A 19,218-nucleotide genomic window follows, 5' to 3' on the forward strand; every position below is an offset into this window, starting at 1 on the left:
GAGGCCTTCTACCTGATGGGAGGGAGTGCTGGGTGTCACTGGGCTCTACTATGAGGCCTTCTACCTGATGGGAGGCAGTGTAGGGTGTCACTGGGCTCTACTATGAGGCCTTCTACCTGATGGGAAGGAGTGTAGGGTGTCACTGGGCTCTACTATGAGGCCTTCTACCTGATGGGAGGGAGTGTAGGGTGTCACTGGGCTCTACTATGAGGCCTTCTACCTATGGGAGGGAGTGTAGGGTGTCACTGGGCTCTACTATGAGGCCTTCTACCTATGGGAGGGAGTGTAGGGTGTCACTGGGCTCTACTATGAGGCCTTCTACCTGATGGGAGGGAGTGTAGGGTGTCACTGGGCTCTACTATGAGGCCTTCTACCTGATGGGAGGGAGTGTAGGGTGTCACTGGGCTCTACTATGAGGCCTTCTACCTGATGGGAAGGAGTGTAGGGTGTCACTGGGCTCTACTATGAGGCCTTCTACCTGATGGGAAGGAGTGCTGGGTGTCACTGGGCTCTACTATGAGGCCTTCTACCTATGGGAGGGAGTGTAGGGTGTCACTGGGCTCTACTATGAGGCCTTCTACCTGATGGGAGGGAGTGTAGGGTGTCACTGGGCTCTACTATGAGGCCTTCTACCTGATGGGAGGGAGTGTAGGGTGTCACTGGGCTCTACTATGAGGCCTTCTACCTGATGGGAGGGAGTGTAGGTTGTCACTGGGCTCTACTATGAGGCCTTCTACCTGATGGGAGGGAGTGTAGGGTGTCACTGGGCTCTACTATGAGGCCTTCTACCTGATGGGAAGGAGTGCTGGGTGTCACTGGGCTCTACTATGAGGCCTTCTACCTGATGGGAGGGAGTGTAGGGTGTCACTGGGCTCTACTATGAGGCCTTCTACCTGATGGGAAGGAGTGTAGGGTGTCACTGGGCTCTACTATGAGGCCTTCTACCTGATGGGAGGGAGTGCTGGGTGTCACTGGGCTCTACTATGAGGCCTTCTACCTGATGGGAGGTAGTGCTGTGTGTCACTGGGCTCTACTATGAGGCCTTCTACCTGATGGGAGGGAGTGCTGGGTGTCACTGGGCTCTACTATGAGGCCTTCTACCTGATGGGAGGGAGTGTAGGGTGTCACTGGGCTCTACTATGAGGCCTTCTACCTGATGGGAGGGAGTGCTGGGTGTCACTGGGCTCTACTATGAGGCCTTCTACCTGATGGGAGGCAGTGTAGGGTGTCACTGGGCTCTACTATGAGGCCTTCTACCTGATGGGAAGGAGTGTAGGGTGTCACTGGGCTCTACTATGAGGCCTTCTACCTGATGGGAGGGAGTGTAGGGTGTCACTGGGCTCTACTATGAGGCCTTCTACCTATGGGAGGGAGTGTAGGGTGTCACTGGGCTCTACTATGAGGCCTTCTACCTATGGGAGGGAGTGTAGGGTGTCACTGGGCTCTACTATGAGGCCTTCTACCTGATGGGAGGGAGTGTAGGGTGTCACTGGGCTCTACTATGAGGCCTTCTACCTGATGGGAGGGAGTGTAGGGTGTCACTGGGCTCTACTATGAGGCCTTATGAGGCCTACCTGATGGGAAGGAGTGCTGGGTGTCACTGGGCTCTACTATGAGGCCTTCTACCTGATGGGAGGGAGTGTAGGGTGTCACTGGGCTCTACTATGAGGCCTTCTACCTGATGGGAGGGAGTGCTGGGTGTCACTGGGCTCTACTATGAGGCCTTCTACCTGATGGGAGGCAGTGTAGGGTGTCACTGGGCTCTACTATGAGGCCTTCTACCTGATGGCAAGGAGTGTAGGGTGTCACTGGGCTCTACTATGAGGCCTTCTACCTGATGGGAGGGAGTGTAGGGTGTCACTGGGCTCTACTATGAGGCCTTCTACCTATGGGAGGGAGTGTAGGGTGTCACTGGGCTCTACTATGAGGCCTTCTACCTATGGGAGGGAGTGTAGGGTGTCACTGGGCTCTACTATGAGGCCTTCTACCTGATGGGAGGGAGTGTAGGGTGTCACTGGGCTCTACTATGAGGCCTTCTACCTGATGGGAAGGAGTGTAGGGTGTCACTGGGCTCTACTATGAGGCCTTCTACCTGATGGGAGGGAGTGCTGGGTGTCACTGGGCTCTACTATGAGGCCTTCTACCTGATGGGAGGCAGTGTAGGGTGTCACTGGGCTCTACTATGAGGCCTTCTACCTGATGGGAAGGAGTGTAGGGTGTCACTGGGCTCTACTATGAGGCCTTCTACCTGATGGGAGGGAGTGTAGGGTGTCACTGGGCTCTACTATGAGGCCTTCTACCTATGGGAGGGGAGTGTAGGGTGTCACTGGGCTCTACTATGAGGCCTTCTACCTGATGGGAGGGAGTGTAGGGTGTCACTGGGCTCTACTATGAGGCCTTCTACCTGATGGGAGGGAGTGTAGGGTGTCACTGGGCTCTACTATGAGGCCTTCTACCTGATGGGAGGGAGTGTAGGGTGTCACTGGGCTCTACTATGAGGCCTTCTACCTGATGGGAGGGAGTGTAGGGTGTCACTGGGCTCTACTATGAGGCCTTTTACCTGATGGGAGGGAGTGTAGGGTGTCACTGGGCTCTACTATGAGGCCTTCTACCTGATGGGAGGGAGTGTAGGGTGTCACTGGGCTCTACTATGAGGCCTTCTACCTGATGGGAAGGAGTGTAGGGTGTCACTGGGCTCTACTATGAGGCCTTCTACCTGATGGGAGGGAGTGTAGGGTGTCACTGGGCTCTACTATGAGGCCTTCTACCTGATGGGAGGGAGTGTAGGGTGTCACTGGGCTCTACTATGAGGCCTTCTACCTGATGGGAAGGAGTGTAGGGTGTCTCTGGGCTCTACTATGAGGCCTTCTACCTGATGGGAAGGAGTGTAGGGTGTCACTGGGCTCTACTATGAGGCCTTCTACCTGATGGGAAGGAGTGTAGGGTGTCACTGGGCTCTACTATGAGGCCTTCTACCCTGATGGGAATGAGGACCTGATGGAAGGAGTGGGTGTCACTGGGCTCTACTATGAGGCCTTCTACCTGATGGTAAGGAGTGTAGGGTGTCACTGGGCTCTACTATGAGGCCTTCTACCTGATGGGAAGGAGTGTAGGGTGTCACTGGGCTCTACTATGAGGCCTTCTACCTGATGGTAAGGAGTGTAGGGTGTCACTGGGCTCTACTATGAGGCCTTCTACCTGATGGGAAGGAGTGTAGGGTGTCACTGGGCTCTACTATGAGGCCTTCTACCTGACGTGGAAAGCCTCTTTCAGTTATAAACATCTTAATTGCTTGCAATGTGTCCAATACTGACACATATTTTCTCCGCTATCTTTTCCAGGTCCGTCGTTCAAGCCGAGCTGCAGCAAGGCCCAGCGGTATCTAGAGTTCATCCCTATCAACCTGCACACCCAGAGGATGAGGGTGACGTGTCCCAGACAAACAGGTGTGTGTCCAAATGGACCTATAAAGCATACGGCTTGTATTCGTTAGGCACCAAAAACGGATTAAAACAGGGAAGGACTAGCTGGACTTGTCCAATAAGAAATGTACATTTTAGTTTTCAGGGTTATAGTGTGCCCTAATGAATATAACCCTGACTATTACAACTTCATGGGGGTTTTCCAGCTGCTGGGAATGAGCACTGTGGTCTTGCACGTCACCTACAGCCGCTACAGTTCAAGAGTTCACGTCCTTTGCTCTACTTCTTCTCTTGTCAGGAGAGCGCACAAGGCGCGGATCAGAGGCATCTGGGGTGCTGACAGGTGCACAATGGTCTAACGAAGCCCTACGTGTTTGGCCCTGAGAGGGAATACACAGAATAGCCTGGCTTAGAGCTTCCATCTCCCTCTACAACCAACCCCAATACTCACCTCTCTGTAGTTCAGCCCTAGACTTGTCAAAATGCATTATGGCCGCTGACACGCTTCTACACGCTAGCTCTGGGATGCACTCAGTAACTGCAAACGCGCTAGCTCTTGGGGAATGTTCCACAGTTTCGAGTTCTCTCACCATTTGATTGATTGTAAAGTTGAAGGCTCGACAAGCCTTGACACAGATCTCGACTACTCTGCACATCAGGGACAATAAGGAGAATAAAGGGAGTGGAGCTGTTAGCGAAAACCATGACCACTGACTGACTGGTCAAAAAGGAGGGTTAGTCAGAAGTCTACCACCCCTGAGAAAGAGGGAGAATTTGTTGAAAGAGATCTTTCCTGGTTCAGTTCAGCTTGGTTTCTGCTGCCAAGTTTCAGAAGACATAATAGCTCTTGAAACACATGTTGGTGCTTTGTTTGTTGATAAAATGGCTTCCACATAGTCTAGTCTGGTCACTCCCTTGGGCAGTTGTTCTTTTGGGGTGAAAAACGATTCACTTTGCCTTACGTTCCAAGAAGGCATGTGTTAAACACGCGTCCATCCATGTAAATTACATCAGCATCCTTTCTATTAGTCACCTAGTTTTCTGTGCTTGTCAGGAATTATAGTAGTATTTCCTCTAGTTTGTTTTTTCTTTCCTCCCAAACAAACCAAACCAAACCATGCATAGCTTTTGCATTTGGATTTGCGTTCCACTGTTGATCATGTAGCGAGAGAATGAGAGAAGGTGACGATACTAGCAACTAGCGACTGGCTAGCGTGGGAGCACAGTATGATGACTCAGTCACCATTTATGGCATTGTTTGAACGACAGACCATCTAGGGGCGATCACATCTGTGGCCATCTCGAGGAAGAGACATTCCCACAGATGTCCTAGGGTCACTGAAGCCAGGAGAGCTGTAAAGATGGACTTGAATCGACGAAATTCATGTTTGGATTGTTTCAAGAGTTCAGGAAGAGCTACGAAGGTTGACATGTTTCAGTGGTCAGCGTATGGATTTATTCTTACAGAGAAACTGTCATTCTGTTCGCCGGACGGCAGATAGTTCAAAGAAGAGCAACACAGGTGTCTTATCATAACGGTGTTGAGGTGTGGTGATTAGACCTGAGAATGTGTGGGTTTTCTTGTCTTTGTTGTACTGTTTGGGGCCATCAAAAAGTGATGTTAATTAGACAATAGGAGATCCAGGGAATTGGCTCTCTTGGAAGAATAAGTTGAGCTTTAACTTAGATCATGGAGTCATTGGTTAACCTGATATACGTTGGTACTGTCGTGGTGAATATTCTATGCTGTTAAGACTTATTTTAAAAAGAATATTTTGTATCCTTTTAATCGTGAAGATTTCTGGTGTGTGTCATTTGCAAATTGTATTCTTATTGCGTAACTGTAATAAATGTGATTACTTTTAAATGGATATGAACCTCAGTCCTCACATGTTTGGAGTAATATTCCTTGGATTATTATTTGGTGAAATGTCCAATGGTAAATGTTATTCACAATAGTCATAGCATAAATGCTTGGTCTCTAACTGTGCGTCTCTGAGCTAAGGTTAACTCAATAATAACTACTTAATGCTAAGATATTGATTGCAAGATATTAGCTCCTTATTCCTCAGCCTCTCAATAATTGCAGAGTAAGGAAACAGTGTCCATTTGGGTTATGTAAAAGGGACATTTTATCTCCCTTAACCCATTCCCATGTCCTGTTTAAGTATGAATTATTCAAATGTATCTCACCGGCCCGCAATAATTTATCCTCCCAGGGAGAGAGAGACAGGCCCCCCCCACCCTATGGTTCTCCAGTCGATTTATGGGGGCAGACGGGGGGGGCGGAGGGGGGACACACTAGGAAATCAGCTAGGGCAAATTGGCCCGTGTGAGTGATGTTGTCGGCTCACCATTGTATTTCATTGTGTCGCTGTACGTTGTGAGGCAGTAGCCAATTAAGGGGAGCTGGGAAGTTTGAGAACCCAGGGGCCGAGCAGGGAGAGGTGGGGGACAAGGGGGCCATGTCGGCGACCATGGGATCATTAAGACGGAAGCGTGGGGCGAGTGCCAACCAATACCCTTCCCAACCTTCGCATTCAGAGCAGCGCTGTCAGTAATTGCTGTCGACGGGACTTCAAACAGGACTTTCTGTGGCGGCTGGCTGCTCTGCCGTCCCAGAGGCCGTTCGTTAGCTGACCTCCACCGCACTAAACCACCACACTGGAGGATTCACACACACACACACACACACACACACACACACACACGCACACGCACACGCACGCGCACACACACACACTCATCATCACCACCTCTCCTCAGTCCACACTACTGTCAGACCTCCTTACACATTCCAAACAAAACCTTGTATGACTATTGCCCTGCATCACAATTTTCCACCTTCCTTCTGAGGAACAAAAAGTTGATATCAGTCTCATGTTTGTCTTTTTCTCAAACCCTCCCCTCCTTCTTGACCCCCCCCCCTTCTTCATGTTCCCATCCCTTCCTCTCTACTTGGTGTATTGTACTGTACAACACAGTTCCCGCTAACCCCAGGCGGGACACCTTCTTGCCTCCCCAGATGCATTCTATGACGTGATCACGGTGGGGGCTCCAGCGGCCCACTTCCAGGGCTTTAAGGGCGGAGGGCTGCAGCGACTACTGAGCAGACATGAGGCAGAGAAGAAGAGGTGAGACAGCCTCATTATACAACACATACCATGCAGCAGAGACAGGGCTGCCTTGCCTGCCTCCTGGTTAAATAAAGCGTTAAAGTGTCTTTGTCCAAAAAGACACCATATTCCATGTATAGTACAGTGCACTACTTTTGGCCTGGGTATAGGGTGCCATTTTGGATTGGCCCACTTTAGGGTGGAGAGGTATAGGATACTAACAGAGAAGGATGGATGTAAGTCTGTCTCTGACTGGATTTCATGTGAGGCTTGTTCTGCTAACGACAGGTGAATGTAGCAGGGCCAGCATTGGTAGTGACAGACTAATTTGGTCCTGACATCAGGATTTGATTTTTGCAAGTAGGCTACACAGTACTGTTAGTGACAGCTGAGCTGGGAGGTTTGACTCAATTGGGATCTGCTCTGTTTGCCACTGACGGCTATGTTTGACTGGAGGGGCGTAGGCCCTAATGCCGATGAGACTGTTGACTGACTCAGGCTTTTTGTATTTACTCACCGGCTTCTCTCTCTGTGCGGTGGCCATTTTGGATCTTCCAGGTCCCTTCGCAATAACCCTGAGTCGTCCCTATTGACACGCCGAGAGACTGTGATTGAATTGTGTCTGTTTGATTCAATTACCTAGCGCCCATCGCGGGCTGTGGCTGTGTGCATGATGTAGAGTCTCTCTCTCTGACGGAGAAGACATGTCTAATTAGTATGTTCTCATCGAGCGGGGCCATCACAGGCCTGACAAACACCCCGATGGGGGTAATATAGTGATGTAGGTGAACTGAGAACAGTGACAGTACAGTAACAGTCCCAACCACCATCCCCCATAGCTATTCATAAAGCGTCTCATAGTAAGAAGTGCTGATCTAGGATCAGGCCCTCTCCCGTCCATTTCATCGTATTCAATATTAGGTCAAATGCTAAACTGATCCTAGATCAGCACTCTCACTCTGAGACGTTTTAGGAATACAGCTTGGCCCTGGGGTCGTTAATCAAAATGGCCGCTTTAATGTCCTCCGATCTGAGATCAGCGTTTTGTATCTTGTCGACGTTTGCCCTTCCCATGCTGTAAGATGGAGGGGGGTTGTCATGGGTTCAGCGTGTGGCCACTTGAGTGATGCCCGAGGAAATGAGAGGTGATTTTCCCCAAAGCTTCTCTGTCGAGTGCCGAGTCATTACGGACCATGTCAGAGCCAATTAGTTACACTGGGTTTAGAGCTCAACAAAGAAGAGGGTAAGAGGAGATGGAGAGAAAGAAAGAGAGAGAAAGAAAGAATGAAACCAAGAGAAAAGAAGTTTGAAGAAAAATAAGTTAGAACTGCACAAGCGAATTTGCCCAGTAGTCAACGCTTATCTGCTAGCATACACTACGATAAGAGTTAGCATATTTTGGAACGAAGAGAGTCCACTGAAGTAAAATCAATTGCTTTGAAAGAGAGATTAGACTGGGCAAGGAAGGAGTACCCAGGGATATTTTTTTGTCTCATATTTGACTTAGCTAACTGTAGCTTATATTTTTCAATTTTCCGCCTGGCTAATCGAGGAACAGCCAACTGCCAAGCCCCATCTCATGTCTGACCCGGAATCCAGTCATTTGTCAGTCATTTCCCTAAAATGGGATTTCATGCTCCTCTCCATGGTTATCTTGGATTTGCTTCTATTTGCCTCGTTGGCATTTTAATGGAGTTGCATGTTTTCTTTCAATGGGGGAAAATCAATTCCCGTGACTTAATTTGCATGTTATGCCACGGTGGACACTTTTATTTTGACTCGAGCGTATCTGCCAAGAGGTGCTCTTCAATGTGCTGTTGAAGACCGTGTTTTGTGTTTTGAAATAAATTGAAATTAAGTCATGTTATGAAAATAGATAGCGAGGTTAGACCTAATCTGTAGACACACGCAGACAGACACCCTGCCTTTGAACAAGAGCCTTTTGTAATCGTCTTTGATTAAAGGGAACAATAGTCTAGATGTGAGACTTGACTGTTCAATGACATATAAATGAATCACAGGGAGGAGAGGAAAAATGAAAAACCTGGAGGTGGAACCAGGAGGGCAAAAAAAGAGCCATTCATCTCGGGCACCTAGAGGAGGGGAAGAGAGAGGGGAGAGGGAGGGGGAGAGGGAGAGGAGAGATGGAGGGAGGGAGGGGAGAGCAGAGAGGGAGGGGAGAGAGAGGGGGAGAGGAGAGAGCAGGGATGGAGGGAGGGAGGGGAGGCAGAGAGGAAAGGGAGAGAGGAGAGAGCAGGGATGGAGGGAGGGAGGGAGGGAGGGAGGGAGGGAGGGAGGGGAGAGCGGAGAGGTGGAGACGGGAGAGATGGTGAAGAGAGTGAGTGGGTTGGGAAGGAAGAGGGGATAGAAGAGGAGTGTGCGAAAGAGAGGGAGGTGAGAGATGGGGAGAGGGAGAGAGAGCGGGATGGGATGGGAGCAACAGCCGGAGCCAGCGGTATCTTCTTAGTATGGGGCCTTGAAAGGAAGTTAAATTAACAGCTGCACTTCGGGCCCCATCAGTATCCTACAAAGCTCTTTACATACAGGGCAGGTGCATTTAGCTTTCATTAATGCCTTCCACCCAAATGGCTGTTTGAAAAGTCACCCATTTTCTTCTTTTTAATTGAACCCTGTAGACGTTGCAGACTAATCTAATCAGACTAATCTCTGTAACAAGCCACTCCTTTGAATCACTCAGCTTTTTGTACAGTGATAAGAGACGCTTACTTTGGCTGGAGCCCAGGTTTATTTAATGTGCATCATCAGGATCTGTAAGGGGGAACACTGCTGGGCTGAGGTTGAAGCACTTCTTGTTTTTATACAGTACTCTCTATCTCGTTCTCTCTGTCTCTCTCCAATTGTGTGTGTGTGCGCACGCACTGGGCCCCAGCATGAGGGCTGCCCCAGCTTATGAGGTCAGGTGTTGTGTGTGTGTGTGTGTGTGTGTGTGTGTGTGTGTGTGTGTGTGTGTGTGTGTGTGTGTGTGTGTGTGTGTGTGTGTGTGTGTGTGTGTGTGTGTGTGTGTGTGTGTGTGTGTGTGTGTGTGTGTGTGTGTGTGTGTGTGTGTGTAAGCTGTGCTGTGTCGCTCCTTCGCTATACACACTGCCGAGTATCTGACCTTTATTGTTGTGCGGCTGCCTGTCTGCTCAGGCAACACTGCCTAACGGTCATTTTGGGGTGTGGAGGGGAGCAGCAGTCACAGCAGGGACAGTTTGGTTCAGGCTACAATACATACACCTAATAGAGTCCCCTGATGTCAAGGTCTCAAAGAGAGGACCTTGGCAGTTTTTAAAACTTTATTTAACCAGGTAGGCCAGTTGAGTACAAGTTTTCATTTACAACTGTGACCTGGCCAAGATAAAGCATAGCAGTGTGACACAAACAACAACACAGAGTTACACATGGAATAAACAAAATATACAGTCAATAAAACAATAGAAACATCTATACAGTGTGCGCAAATGTAGTAAGATTAGGGAGGTAAGGCAATAAATAGGCCATAGCGGTGAAATAATTACAATTTAGCATTAACACTGGAGTGATAGATGTGCAGATGGTGATGTGCAAGTAGAGATACTGGAGTGCAAAGGAGCAAAATAAGTTGTGTATTTGTAACAGTCGTCGGTGGAAGAAGGTGAGGACCAATGCACAGCGTGGGTAGTGTCCATATTTTTAATAAAGAAATTGAAAAACAACAAAGTGAACGAACGAAACCGAAACAGTTCTGTCTGGTGCAGAATAAAAACACTCAACAGAAAATAATCACCCACAAATCAAGGGTGAAAACAGGCTGCCTAATTATGGTTCTCAATCAGGGACAACGATTGACAGCTGCCTCTGATTGAGAACCATACCAGGCCAAACACAGAAATACCAACTCATAGAAAATCAAACATAGACAACCCACCCAACTCACGCCCTGACCATACTAAAACAAAGACATAACAAAAGACCTAAGGTCAGAACGTGACAGTATTAGAACCAGTAGTGAACTGATTAACACTATCTTGTGCAAACACAGGCTGTTCTGGCATCAGGCTGTCTGTCTGTGTGATGGAGAAGGGCAGTAGCCCTGGTCAGATGTAAGAAACTGCATTTCATTTCATATTTCTATGCTCCTGTCCTCCTATATGATAGTGTGGGTTTTGGCAGTAGCCCTCGTCAGATCTATAGTAAGGACTGGTCTGAAATCAGTGCCTAGTCCCGTGAGAGAGTGGCTGTTGGTCCTTATTTGATTTGAGAAACGGTTCTAAGATCAGTTGCTATCCAGCACTGTCTTACGACAGACTGGGCTTTGGGGAACCAGACCTGAGGAACCAATGGACACAATCTTGTTCAAACACAGGCTGTTCTGGCATCAGTCTGGTGCAGGCTGTATGTCCGTTTGATGGAGGAGGACTTTGACAGTGGCCCTATTATTTGGTCTGCGATCAGTGGCATTCCAGCCTTGTCTCTATGACGGAGTGGGTTTTGCCAATGGCATTGGTCTGGTCAGGTCAGGTCCATGCTAGTCTAGGATCAGTTGCTATACAGTCCTCTCACTTTTGACAGAGTGGGCTTTAGCAGTGACCAGACTGGTCTAGAATCAGTTGCCTTACAGTACCAGGCCTGTCTGTGTCTCAATGACAGAGTGTGTTTTTTGGCCCGGGTCCTGCCGTCCTCCGATGCAGTGTTCTGCTCCTGCTGGCTGTCGACAGCAGGCCTGGAAGCTCTTCATTAATTTCCTTCCCCACTATTAATTAGCCATGAGCCAGAGACACGGGCTTAATTAGAGAAGAGAGGCTGCTGCTTCTTCTTCTTCTCCTCCTTTTTCTCTTTCCCTCTCTCCCTCTCATTACTGTCATAACCAATTCCCATTGATCGTTTAGGAACATCAAGGGACGACGTTTTGCTAGACTGCTTACTATTTGCTAGTTTTGATAATTCCTTCTAATAGGTAGGTCTAGAGTGGGTGGGTGGATGCTCCGTGGCGGAGAGCGAGGTGTGGGATAGCTAGCCCACTAGGGAGGCTGTGTCTGGGGGAGAGTTGGGTCGATAAAGATCCCCCCTCACCCACCGCCCCCTCCTGGGAGGTTCTGGTTCTCTCAGATGTAACCTACCGGAGATATAAGATCATCTGCAGAGTAATAACGTGTATGCAAACATGTATTTTACATTAAACTAGCTAGCTTGTGGCTCAGCAAACTGCCAGTAGACGCTAAGAAACAGCCAAAATCCTTTGCTTCTTGATTAAACACCTAACAACACCATTCCTCCACCTCCGCTCTCTCCACTGGCTTCCAGTTGAAGCTCGCATCCGCTACAAGACCATGGTGCTTGCCTACGGAGCTGTGAGGGGAACGGCACCTCAGTACCTCCAGGCTCTGATCAGGCCCTACACCCAAACAAGGGCACTGCGTTCATCCACCTCTGGCCTGCTCGCCTCCCTACCACTGAGGAAGTACAGTTCCCGCTCAGCCCAGTCAAAACGGTTCGCTGCTCTGGCCCCCCAATGGTGGAACAAACTCCCCCACGACGCCAGGACAGCGGAGTCAATCACCACCTTCCGGAGACACCTGAAACCCCACCTCTTTAAGGAATACCTAGGATAGGATAAAGTAATCCTTCTCACCCCCCTTAAAAGATTTAGATGCACTATTGTAAAGTGGCTGTTCCACTGGATGTCATAAGGTGAATGCACCAATTTGTAAGTCGCTCTGGATAAGAGCGTCTGCTAAATGACTTAAATGTAATGAAATGTAATTGTAAACAAGGATATTCCAAGTCGGGTGTCCATTTTTAAGCTTTTCCCTTAACAAGCAGAGTTTCTGTTCTCTTCACTGTGCTTGTCGGCGGCCATCTTGGCTTTGGTGGAAGCTAGCTAGCTTATTGGACTGACAGGCCACCCTGATGAGGAAATTATGGTTTCCCTCCAATAACCAGCTCCGATATAGGTCAACGCTCTCCTGTGGCATCAGGCGGTAGGGACCATGTGTAAACACTGATTATCCACAGCACAGGATACCTAATGGCTGGATTTGTTGTTGTTATACAGCTGGAATTGGCTCATGAGTCTCTGTCTGCCTCACTCAGACAATGTCGTTTTTCCGGTGGTATTCTGTTTTATTGATCTTCTTCCATTTGTACCCTCCTGCATAATGTGGTAATAAGAACTCCAACTCAAAGAGAATGCCCAAGTTTTAACGAAATGACTTACGTAAATTAGCATTCAAACAAATGTTGGCTTTTTCCCTCGTATTCCCTAGCAACTTCCCTAGTATTGACAATAGGCTAGGCTACTCTGGAGAGATGGGATAAGATGGTACTGGATCTTATAAGAGGCCGAAGTCTGATTGTCTATGGGCTGCAGCGGGTGGCCTATCTCCAGAGAACTCATTAGCCGCAATGACAAGGCCAGCGTTTGTTAGCGCTAACCAATCAGATGTTACATTGGCAGCAGCTAGCTAGCCCCCAGTACACCGGAAGTAATAAAGGTCCCCAGGTTTTGGCACTGTACTGATGAAGCAGGTAGAGGATGTGTCATAAAAGATTGCTTTGAGGACTCTTCTTTTCTACTCGCTCTCTCGTTCTCAAGACATTCACTCTTTCATTCTTCAGTCAGTTATGCCTTGGGATCTGGCTCCAGGGTCTGGCCTACATACAGGCTGTTCAGAGCTGAATCTAAACGAGCTGGGAGGGTTGACTGCCTCAAATCGCTGCCTCGTTAACGCACGCGCTTGGTCTGATGGCAGGAAATCACTGTGGAGAACTCAATGAAAGTCATTGAAACTTTACTTGAGGTGAACGTTTGATTGGGACTGATGTGCCCTGAATCTATGAACTGACAAAACACATTTCATCTGAGGGTGAAACGCTTCCCTAAAAATAAAAATAAAGTATTAAATATTCATAATTTTCATCTGGCTGCAGATATTAATTAGGTGGTTTTAGATTGAAACGTTGGAAAGCATTGATCTATGATACAGTTTCAGGCAACTAGAGCAACATTTGACTTACTGTATCCAGACTATACCACACACTGTATCCAGACTATACCACACACTGTATCCAGACTATACCACACACTGTATCCAGACTATACCACACACTGTATCCAGACTATACCACACACTGTATCCAGACTATACCACACACTGTATCCAGACTATACCACACACTGTATCCAGACTATACCACACACTGTATCCAGACTATACCACACACTGTATCCAGACTATACCACACACTGTATCCAGACTATACCACACACTGTATCCAGACTATACCACACACTGTATCCAGACTATACCACACACTGTATCCAGACTATACCACACACTGTATCCAGACTATACCACACACTGTATCCAGACTATACCACACACTGTATCCAGACTATACCACACACTGTATCCAGACTATACCACACACTGTATCCAGACTATACCACACACTGTATCCAGACTATACCACACACTGTATCCAGACTATACCACACACTGTATCCAGACTATACCACACACTGTATCCAGACTATACCACACACTGTATCCAGACTATACCACACACGGTATCCAGACTATACCACACATTGTATCCAGACTATACCACACACTGTATCCAGACTATACCACACACTGTATCCAGACTATACCACACACTGTATCCAGACTATACCACACACTGTATCCAGACTATACCACACACTGTATCCAGACTATACCACACACTGTATCCAGACTATACCACACACTGTATCCAGACTATACCACACACTGTATCCAGACTATACCACACACTGTATCCAGACTATACCACACACTGTATCGTGGCGGTAATGATCCAACTAGAAAACGTTTACCAGTGGACTGTTTTTGATTACCCTGTTATCTAGACGACAAACCGATCCATAGTCATCACTGTTCTAAATGGACAAAATAATTGTATGGGGAATGTGTACGTTCTGCTTACTAATGACATATCATGGGTTGGCTATTGATTGGTGGCAGAATGAGCTGGAATGAATCTGTTCTTGCAGGTGGTTTGCAATATGCCTGGACATTGCTTACTCTGTGGGTGGGTCATTGATTTGATCTAAATAACCCCCAGGCCCAGGTTCTGTCTACAGTATCATTGATCCATCTCCTTCGTTTCTCACTTCTCGCTCTCTCCGGTCAAGTTAGAAGAGTCAAATATGGTGAACTTCTGAGTATGTAAAATAGTTGAATATGTTTAGCACTGCTGAAACTAGCTGGATTCATACAGTCAAATTTAACCGCATGCAATAAATGGTAAAACCTGAGTTTTTACAATGTTTCTTTATTTGATCAGTTTTTATCTACACTGCTGTTTACAATCCTCTAAAATCTTGACCCTTTTCTTTTCCTCTCTCTCTCTCTGTCTCTCTCTCTCTCTCTCTGCTCTATGTTTTTGGTTGGACAGGTTTCTCAATTTCTTTCTTAGATTTCTCTGCCTCTCTCTCTCTCTCTCTCTCTCTGCCTCTCTCTCTCTCTTTCTCTCTCTCTCTCTCTCTGCCTCTCTCTCTCTCTCTCTCTCTCTCTCTGCTCTCTCTCTCTCTCTCTCTCTCTCTCTCTCTCTGCCTCTCTCTCTCTCTCTCTGTTGGTTATGTTGTCTCTCTCTCTGTCCCCCTCTGCTGCTCTCAGGTTCTCTCTCTCTCTCTCTCTCTCTCTGCCTCTCTCTCTCTGCCTCTCCTCTCTCTGCCTCTGTCTCTCTCTCTCTCTCTCTCTCTCTCTCTCTCTCTCTCTCTCTCTCTCTCTCTCTCTCTGCCTCTCTCTCTCTCTGCCTCTCCCTCTCCTCTCTCTCTCTCTCTCCGTCTCTCTCGGTCTCTCTCTCTGCCTCTCTCTCTCTCTCTCTCTCTCTCTCTCCGTCTCTCTCTCTCTCTCCGTCTCTCTCTCTCTCGGTCTCTTTCTCTCGGTCTCTCTCTCTCGGTCTTTCTCTCTCTCTCCGTCTCTCTCGGTCTCTCTCTCTCTGCCTCTCTCTCTCTCTCTCTCTCTCTCTCTCCGTCTCTCTCTCTCTCTCCGTCTCTCTCTCTCTCTCGGTCTCTCTCTTTCGGTCTCGGTCTCTCTCTCTCTCTCTGCCTCTTTCTCTCTCTCTCTCCTCTCTCTCTCTCTCTGCCTCTCTCTCTCTCTCTCTCTCTCTCTGCCTCTCTCTCTCTCTCTCTCTCTCTCTCTCTCTCTCTCTCTCTCCGTCTCTCTCGGTCTCGGCCTCTCTCTCTCTCTCTCTCTCCGTCTCTCTCGGTCTCTCTCTCTCTCTCCGTCTCTCTCGGCCTCTCTCTCTCTCTCTCTCTCCTCTCTCTCTCTCTCTCTCCTCTCTCTCTCTCTCTCTCTCTCTCCGTCTCTCTCGGTCTCTCTCTCTCTCTCTCTCTCTCCGTCTCTCTCGGTCTGCCTCTCTCTCTCTCCGTCTCTCTCTCTCTCTCTCTCTCCGTCTCTCTCTCTCTCTCGTCTCTCTCTCTCTCTCTGCCTCTCTCTCTCTCTCTCTCTCTCTCTCTCCTCTCTCTCTCTCGGTCTCTCTCTCTCTCTGCCTCTCTCTCTCTCTCTCTCTCTCTCTCTCTCTCTCTCGTCTCTCTCTCTCTCTCTCTCTCTCTCTCTCTCTCTCTCTCTCGTCTCTCGGTCTCTCTCTCTCTCCGTCTCTCTCTCTCTCTCTCTCCGGCCTCTCTCGGTCTCTCTCTCTCCGTCTCTCTCGGTCTCCTCTCTCTCCGTCTCTCTCGGTCTCTCTCTCTCGGTCTCTCCCTCTCTCTCCTCTCTCCGTCTCTCTCGGTCTCTCCTCTCTCTCGGTCTCTCTCGGTCTCTCTCTCTCTCGGTCTCTCTCTCTCTCTCTCTCTCGGTCTCTCTCTCTCTCTCTCTCTCTCTCTCTCTCTCTCTCTCTCTCTCTCTCTCTCTCTCTCTCTCTCTCTCTCTCTCTCTCTCTCTCTCTCTCTCTCTCTCTCTCTCTCTCTCTCTCTCTCTCTCTTCTCAATTCAAGGGGCTTTATTGGCATGGGGAACGTGTTAACATTGCCAAAGCAAGTGAAGTAGATAATATACAAAAGTGAAATAAAAATTAACAGTAAACATTACACATACAGAAGTTTCAAAACAAAGACAATACAAATGTCATATTATATATATACCATGTTTTAACAATGTACAAATGGTTAAAGGACACATGATAAAATAAATAAGCATAAATATGGGTTGTATTTACAACACATAACAACAATTTCTCTCTCTCCATCACCTCTTCAGTTTCAGCACAGCATACCAGTGCATCTACTACTCCCCGGAGCACACAGCCAAAGCCCAGGAGGTGTTGCACAGTGTGGGCCATCTCCAACCTCTCATCTCGGGCCTGGCAGACCAGCTGCTTCAGGCCGCCCAGCAGCACTCCATGGCTGGGCTGAGGGAGGCACTCAAGACCCTGGCTGGAAAGGTGAGTAGGCCTCTACCACCACAACTATCAGAACCACCACCACCTACCAGCTCTTTCCTTGTCCCTTTCCCCACCATTTAGCCCCACGCCTGGGGTGGGAGTGCTACTTAGTGTCCCTGGCTGGATCTCTAGCCACACAGGTCTCCAACTACCACCACAATCTACCCCCTCTGTCCATGTTCCTTTCCCCCACGATGGAGCTCAAAGGCACAGGTAGAAGTGCTATGCTTAACTTATCTGGATCTGTAGCCCCCCCGGGTGCAGGAATGGTGCTGGGCTGAATGCCACCATCTGGATGTGTAGCACCACAGGGGAGCTCATTTTAGAGATCTTCCCTCCTGCTGTGCTAGTGTGTAATCAGGCAAAGTGAAGCCTGGTAGGCGAAACCTGGGAGGCGAAACCTGGGAGGCGAAACCTGGGAGGCGAAACCTGGGAGGCGAAGCCTGGGAGGCGAAGCCTGGGAGGCGAAGCCTGGGAGGTGAGCTGCCAGGGGGATTAAAACTGGAGCTATTTGTAGAACATCTCCTTTACAGTGACTATGAGTGTGAACATGTGTTTTTCCTCAGAGATGATTGTTTATACTGTATTTTGCTGAATATATTTGGCTGCAGAAAGTATATTTTAGTGACCTGAAGTTGCCCTTCAAGCGTAATACTACAAAACATCTGCCGTGAAGACATCTAGCTCTAGGGTTAAACACACCCCAAACACACACACACCTCTCGTCATACCCACTGTCCATAACTCATCATTAAAACGCCAACTCAAGTGAATTGCGAGTCCACGAGCGCAGAGTTTTATGAACAAGACACTTGGTGTTTTATCCGTGTAATTATGAATTACATCTGGTGCTGTCAGATTTGCAATCTGCTGCAGTGAGTGAGTGAGAGATTGTTTTTGCCACAGTGGAGTAGAGCCCAATCAGACAGCTTCATTGGTACATTCTCTCTGTCACCGCTTCCCCTCATCCTTGATTAGACACGCAGGCGGCCTGGTCAGCACCGGCCCTGCTCCTCTGATTGGAACTTCAAACTTTGTGTGTCTCTGTCTCGGTTATTGGTGTGTGTGTGGGTGGTGTGCGGAATAAGGGAGGCTTGTGGTAGGGTGTGTACAGGGGAAAAATATAGTTGGATGTGGAGATTGATTGATGGTTGTCCGTTGGACAGTTGTTCATGTCATATGCATGAGTAGTCTGTCATAGAATGTGTGTTTGCACATTTGCTTATAGTGCTGAGTTCACCCTAAGTAGCTCCACTATCATTTATTTATTTTACATTTTTCATTTCACCTTTATTTAACCAGGTAGGCCAGTTGAGAACAAGTTCTCATTTCCAACTGCGACCTGGCCAAGATGAAGCAAAGCAGTGTGACACAAACAACAACACATTGATAATCCATAGTCCGCCTAGCAACACCACACATTCAGCACACAATTTTCACCATATAATGTATGATCCTGGATCAATTAGGTGGTCTACCCATGGCGTTTCCATGGAAACTCTCAAAACACACACTCACTCACACACACAGCCATGCTGGCTCCCTGGGTTGGTGTGTGTCCACTGTCCAGACAGATGGCTGTGGAGTTTCGGTCCATAGTGAGGTAGAGAGAGAGAGCGAGAGAGACAGACAGAGCCCTAATGAAAGCACAGAGGGGTTTGATCCACAGTCACGTTACTCACCAAGGACAGCTCCCACTGCCAGCGTCTCACACAGAAACGTCTCCTCCAGAGAGTCTGGGAGTGAGATGAGGAGTGGGGGGAGAAGTTAGCCTGGGATCCAAACGGATTATTTCACAATTTTCAGCTTGGATTCAAGGCTATGGAGGAGGGTTGTCACTGGGCCGGGTGGATGCTGTGACTCCCCTTAGGGGAAGGGATAGGGGGAGGTTAAAACCGGAAACCCACACTATGAAACAAAAAAAAGATCTACAACGATCTACGGGTTCTCAGATGCTGTGTTATTACTGCTACTGCTGCTATTGGTGGTGATGATGATGATCAGTGAAAGAACGATGCATCAATTCATCTCCTGCCTTCTGGGAACTGATGCTTATCTCCAAAAGCGCAGAATACCTATTACTATTATCTTCTATGCATTACTACAGTATAAGAGGATTGCCTTATTTGGGCAGAAAAACGTCCTGTGTTAAATTACATTGGATACGGCGTGCCTACCAGGTGTGCCTACCGGGCGTACCTACCAGGTGTGCCTACCGGGCGTACCTACCAGGCATGGCTATGAGGTCATACACCTCTCCCAGTCTATATCTAG

General features: G+C 48.3%; 1 protein-coding gene across 9 annotated transcripts in view; it reads left to right on the forward strand.

The window, feature by feature from the left end:
* LOC118378614 (type II inositol 3,4-bisphosphate 4-phosphatase-like) overlaps window positions 1-19,218 on the forward strand; it is a 263,199-nt gene that overhangs the window by 192,581 nt on the left and 51,400 nt on the right. For all 9 annotated transcript variants that reach the window (XM_052464784.1, XM_052464786.1, XM_052464785.1 and 6 more), the window contains 3 exons: window positions 3,342-3,446; window positions 6,448-6,556; window positions 16,761-16,944. In XM_052464784.1, coding sequence (XP_052320744.1) covers window positions 3,342-3,446; window positions 6,448-6,556; window positions 16,761-16,944 — 398 coding nt within the window. The remainder of the gene's footprint in view (window positions 1-3,341; window positions 3,447-6,447; window positions 6,557-16,760; window positions 16,945-19,218) is intronic.

The sequence above is a fragment of the Oncorhynchus keta genome, chromosome 16 (genome assembly GCF_023373465.1).
Source record: "Oncorhynchus keta strain PuntledgeMale-10-30-2019 chromosome 16, Oket_V2, whole genome shotgun sequence".
In the NCBI taxonomy this organism is placed as follows: domain Eukaryota; kingdom Metazoa; phylum Chordata; class Actinopteri; order Salmoniformes; family Salmonidae; genus Oncorhynchus; species Oncorhynchus keta.